The sequence below is a fragment of the Pipistrellus hanaki genome, assembly GCF_964339955.1.
Source record: "Pipistrellus hanaki genome assembly, chromosome: 17".
NCBI classification, from domain to species: domain Eukaryota; kingdom Metazoa; phylum Chordata; class Mammalia; order Chiroptera; family Vespertilionidae; genus Pipistrellus; species Pipistrellus hanaki.
This window is the reverse complement of record NC_140519.1, coordinates 6,537,332-6,543,406: the sequence shown is the minus strand read 5'-3', so window position 1 is coordinate 6,543,406 and position 6,075 is coordinate 6,537,332. Positions and strand designations below refer to the sequence as shown.

Sequence of the window (6,075 nt, the reverse complement as noted above, 5' to 3'; positions counted from 1 at the left end):
CATTTCTCTAAATATGAAATCCTGGCAGGTGACAAGCATATGCAGACCCCACTCTCAGGTGGCTTACCATTTCTGTGAGTTATTTACCTTACTTTGGTTCATCTAGATTTCAGAATGAGGACAGTATGAAAATTGTGAAACCTAAGGTTGCAGGTTTACTTAAAAGTGATACTGCTTGCCCTAGTTGGTTTTGCTCAGTGAACAAAGTGTCAGACTGTGGATTGAAAGGTCCTGGATTCAATTCTGGTCAAGGGCACGATCCCCAGTAGGGGGCATGCAGGAGACAGCTGATCAATGATTATCATCACTGATGTTTCTCTCTCCCCCTTCCTCTCTGAAATGGATTAAAAAAATATTTTTTTAAAGTGATACTGCTTTATATTCAATGTAACCTAACATAGTGCCTATAATTAATCAAAATCACAATGGGACAATCACTAGTTAGTGGCCAAATGTCTCCTCAGGGCAAAATTGTGATTTTTCATCTGAGTTTTCAGAGCTATAAAGAAACGTGGACAATATGATCCAATTTTTAAAGAATTCTAGAAAACACAAACTAGTGACACAAAGCAGTATTGGCTGGAGACGGGCTAAGAAGAGGGGCCTGAGGGAGAGGTAACAAAAGGGCCCTATTAGGAAACTGGTGAGCGGGACAATGGATACTGTTCATTGTTTGGATTGTGGTGCTATTAGGTGAATGTATACACGTTGAAACATTAAACTGTACATTTAAATTTGCGCCATTTTAGTATGTCACCTTTATCTCAATTAAATGATTTTAAAAGAGAAATAGATGGATCCTGACAGGGCCTTCCCCCGCACCCCCCCTGGCACCCCCCCACACAGCACGTCCGCCCGCGAAGGCTCTGGGTGGGCGGCACGCAGCCTCCAGCTGGACTCACTGGGTCAGTTTTGTTTGCTGCTGGTGCTTCTCCATGTCCAGGACGTGGAGGGACCGGAGAGCAGCTGTCCGCCTTTCAGGTGATATATACAAAAAGACCCAAACCCAAAGTATAGACTTTTTATTGTTTTCAAATGCTATACAAAAGAAAAATAGTGTGCATTTCTTGATTAACAGATCCAGAAATAGTGAACCCAAATTAAACATGCTTTTTTCTCTATTTCAGTAGTTTGCGTTACCGAGATGATAATCCAGTGAGTTCTCTCTTCCAGTGGTTACTTTGGCCTCATTAGCATAAGAATTCTTGGTTTATTCCCACAAACTCCATAAACCAAGGACAGTTCCTTTGTAAGCAGGGGACACTCAGAGGTGATTTTCTTCTCAGAAGCTTCCTGAATCCTTGAATATCTGAGAGTTTGCTCTCAAGTTGCTGTTTTCTTAGTGTCAAACACAAAACACAACAGAGGGAGCTGTGCATTCATAACATGGAATCCTCACAAAGACCACTTTTATTTGAATAATATTTCCAAATCCATCTCTATTTTTCTAAATTCACTCTCCCCCTACTTTTGACTACTTCTTTAAAGAGGCCACTTACTATGCAGTAAATTAAATCATGTTTAGATTAAGTGTAGTGATTCTCTGATTTCTCCTTTCACAGCCATCACCTACACCCCCAACACCCAGCCCATTTCTACCCCCATTTCTATCCCTTCTCTGAAGAAGCTAAAGAGACTGGAGGATATTTCGCTAAAAAAAATTGACTTTATACTCCTTTTTGCCTTGTTGAAAACATAGTAACAGCGGGATGCTCAAGAAACAATATAATGAAAAGATATTGTGATAAAAAAAATTAAAGTTGACATAGTTGGTAGAAAAATATAACTTAACAGTTATGCCAAGTAGCCACAATATTTCTATTTAAAGAAGAAACATATTTCTACAGATCTCCTCCTCTGGGACAATGCTGCAATGGCCTTCGCCTTAAATTCTCTATAAGGAAATAATTTATAATATGTTAGCCTGATCCCATTAAGCAATGACTTAAAGCAGAGACACCCATTGATGACTTTAATACAACAAGCTGTTTGCAGACCATTGGTCTGACAGTAATATCGAGACCTATACTATTGGCACACAGGATTTATTAAGCTTTTACAATAATAGTAGCATCCTAAGTGCTAATAATCAAACTCTGATAATCAAGACGGGCAGTATGTTACTTTAGAACAGTCAACACTTGTGCATTTTCAAATATGGTTTCCTAAGATAATTTCTGTCAAAGTAAATCTAGCCATGCTGTTTAAAAACGCTGTAGGTTACTCCAAGCTTGGCAATTAGCATCGGGCATAAACAATAATAAAACTATCACAACTTGATAAATAACAAATACAACATTGTAAGCCATAACCATACACAGCAGAAGGAAAGGGTAGTGGTGACGAACTGGTAGCTGTTACAATTAACAGAGCACATGCCTCCATGCAGTTCCTTCCATTCGGTGCACTCAGTCCTGACACGCAGTGTCTGAAGCAGGGCACACATCTGCAGAATCATGTAATAATTTCTAACACACTGAAAACATGTCCGTAGAAAATGGTGAGTTGATTTTTATTAATGCATTAAATCCTGTGGAGTTACCACCAACCCTTTAGTATAAAATCTGTTCAAATTATATTAGGTAACTGTGTGCTTATTTTTAAGTGGTGGGAAATTAATTAAATGAAGACAGGAATGTTTCCCTCATGTGACTGATTTTAGCATTTTTACCTCTACTTAGGTCTGAAAAACTTCTGGCTTTTGAATTGTTATTTGATGGGAGTGTTCCTGTATCAACCTACTGATAATACAATATGCTTGGTTCAGAATGTTGTCCTGCATACCATGAAACACAACGTTAATCCAGTGAAAAACAGGGTGATGTAAGTAGCCTAAGAACCAGTGCACTGAAATGACTACTGTCATAAATGGTAACAAGGATGTGGGAGTCCCACTCTCTAGTCACTAAGGAGTTAGAATTACTGGACATATTGTCACTTATAAAACTACTAGAGGCCCGGTGCACGAATTCATGCATGGGTGGGGCCCCTAGGCCTGGCCAGCGATCATGGTCTCCATGATCGAGGCCGTCTTGCCCAGTCCCAATTGGGGCTGGCCAACTGGGGCTTGCTGGCAGGAGGGAGAGACAGGAGGAGGGGCCTCGGGAGGTTGGCCAGCCACATTGAGGGACCACAGGAGGTTGGCCGGCTGTGGGAGCACACTGACCACCAGAGGGCAGCTCCTGTGTTGAGTGTCTGCCCCCTGGTGGTCAGTGCGTGTCGTATGACTGGTTGACTGGTAGTTCTGGTTGTTTGGTTGTAATGGTTGCTTGGGCTTTTCTATAATAGATAACTAGTGGGATGTAGAGCTGATGTACTTCATCTTCTGTCTTCAGACACCCAAGATATAAGATAACCTCACACCCAAACAATGTCTTCTCCACAATGTCTGCAGCTGGTAGTTCTCCCCTCGGAGGTGAAGGAAATTATGCCAAGACTTTTAATAACCAGGATTCAAAAAACTTAAAGGAACAATTTTAGTCAGAAATCAAACATACAGAGGCTTTGAGGAGGAGGAAAAGAGAATCATTTAGAAGACAAAGACCAAACTGGCACCCCAGATCCAGAGCGATTTGGGAAAGCAGGGAAGCCATGCTGACAGCCTGCCTCTCCTCCCAGCATCCTAGCGAGGCCCGGGCACCACCGTGTTTGTGGAACGGCCTTCCTCCGTCACGGGCCTGAAGGCACAGTGAAGGGGGTGTCCCAGGGGCAGAGGTGAAGATTTTTATTTTGTTTAACCCACAGACTACGTAGTCAAAGGAATACACAGGCTGAACGAAAGCACGTGGGGTGGGATCACAGCGATGAACGCTGACAGGATGTGCTTGGGTCTCGCTGGCAGCATCTGACAGTGGTGGGACAGGCAGCACCTCACGGGCCCGCCCGTGTCTGCTCCGGATGAGGCTCCGTGGCCGTGGCACTGGCAGTCGAGTTCAAGACGTCCCCGAAATCGCCTCCGGCAGGCTTGGGCCCCCCTACTTTAGACTTTTTAAGAAGTTCAAAAAGAAAGAGGTATCAGGAAACACAAACTTATCTGACTGAGAAATTACACATTTTTTTTCTGCATTCAGGATGCTACCATGCTACATCAAACACTCAAAACATTCAGAACACTGATTAAAACTGATCACCTTACATATAGTAATCATGTAAATAATAAAGTTATTAAAGTTCTTTAAATATTTTAAAAATAGTAATCTACCCACACCAAAGAGTTCAGGCAGCAAGCAAGAAAACAAAACAAACAAACAAACAAACAAACAAAAAGATAACAAAAAAACCATGTTCACCTCTCTACTTGCCTTTAAGTTTTCAACTTTCTCTTCAAATGATTTGAAAGTCGGGGAGTTTCTAAGGAGAGAAAAAATATATATATAATAAAGAAAGCGACACATTTTGAAAACATCATTAGTTGACTGCACTCCTCGTAGCCATTACTCTCGGCAGAAGAACAGCGATCTTGGGTGCCCACAGGTGTGCAGGACGCCCACAGGTGGAAACTGTCCGCTTCTATTCTAAGATTTCTACAGTGATGCCTTTGCCCAGGAGCAAACCCAGCCTAAGACATATCAGTGGAGATAAATCAAGTGCATGTGCGATGACAAAACAAGTCAGGTAACACACCAGCTCTGTCACTCTCCCAACCAGCTGTCCCTGCTGGGTCGCTTAGTCTGGCTAAGGCACCATGCTCTAGAACTCGTGTTTAAGTCCACACATTGCCTGGCAGACTCCTGCGTGAATCCACATCATCAAGCAGGACAGGCCAACCGGAGGCGGACCCGTACCAGGGATCAGCTTCATAATGGACCGGGAAGGAGCCCAGAAACCTGGCTCGGCCTCTTCACAGAGCTGCCCCGGGCAGAAGCTCTGTGCCCACGGAAAGCCCCTCCCACGCCTTCATGCCCGTCCACATTCCTCCAGGGCGTCGCAGTGCCTTGGTCCCTCTCCTCGGATGGCTGCCATTTACTATCCACCCAACTCGAATAACCTTCCTGCTACCGAGATGAAGGTGAGGGAGGGGACAGGGCCCTCCTCCGTCCACAGCGGCAATGGGCAGCCAGTCCTAAGTGTGGTCCCAGACCAGCTGCATCAGTAGCTCTAGGCAGCCTGCTCACAATGCGGATTCTCAGGTCCCACCCTAGGCGGACAGTCAGAAACTCCAGGGGGTGGCAAGCAGAGGCCTTCACAAGCCCTCCAGGTGGTTCTGTGCCCACTGACAGTTAAGCCAAACAGGCTGCTGGAGACCCTCCACGTGCCTCTCTAGGGAGGCAGGTGAGGCCCTAACATTTGGATTTGCAAGGGCATCCCGATGAAGGAGGACAGAATCAGGTCACGGGCGGCTCCCAAAGTCCCTGAGGGATGAGGGACTTGGAATCCAGGGTGGAGAAAGGAGAGTGTGACTAAGCTACGGTGGACAGAGGTCCGGCACCGGCATTCGTGAGAAGAAAGGTTTATTTGATAAGCCGTGGTCATATTTTCAATGAAACAGATTTCAGATATAAAACAATAGATTTACAAAATAAAACAAATACCGTGTTTCCCTGAAAATAAGACATCCTCCGAAAATAAGACCTAGCACGTGGAAAGATAAGACATCCCCTGAAAATAAGACCTAGTGCAACTTTGGGAGAAAAAATTAATATAAGACACTGTCTTAGTATTTATATATATATATAAATATATATATATAAATATATATATAAATATATATATAAATATATATATATTTATATATATATATATATATATATATATATATATATATTTTTTTTTTTTTTTTTTTTTTAAAGAAAGCACAGCATTTAATGGAGCTCTCACACCCATCCTATCATGATAGGAGGAGCAGCTGAAAACTGATCCAGAGCCTAAAGCAGCAGCTTGTTTAGGGAGAACTCTTGACTTTTACTTCAGAAAGTTCCTGGTGATCAACTCAACAAAGACTAAGAAAGCAGGAGACCAACAACACTTTGTAAAAATATACTTTACCTCATAGCAGGCATGCTAATTGAATGCTGAATGGAGCGAATACTAAGGCAGCATTAAAAAGAGAAAAAGGAAGTTAGTACACCGGTGATG

General features: G+C 43.0%; 1 protein-coding gene across 6 annotated transcripts in view; it reads right to left on the bottom strand.

Moving 5' to 3' along the window:
* Positions 1 to 1,007: 1,007 nt before the first annotated feature.
* The window catches only part of TPD52 (tumor protein D52), a 66,717-nt gene continuing 61,649 nt past the window's right edge, over positions 1,008 to 6,075 (bottom strand). For 2 of the 6 annotated variants that reach the window (XM_084864326.1, XM_084864328.1), the window contains 3 exons: positions 5,986 to 6,027; positions 4,290 to 4,350; positions 1,008 to 3,984 (listed from right to left, as the gene is read on the bottom strand). In XM_084864326.1, coding sequence (XP_084720452.1) covers positions 3,871 to 3,984; positions 4,290 to 4,350; positions 5,986 to 6,027 — 217 coding nt within the window. In that variant the 3' untranslated portion in view covers positions 1,008 to 3,870. The remainder of the gene's footprint in view (positions 3,985 to 4,289; positions 4,351 to 5,985; positions 6,028 to 6,075) is intronic. The other 4 variants (XM_084864327.1, XM_084864329.1, XM_084864330.1 and 1 more) reach the window with 3 other exon arrangements.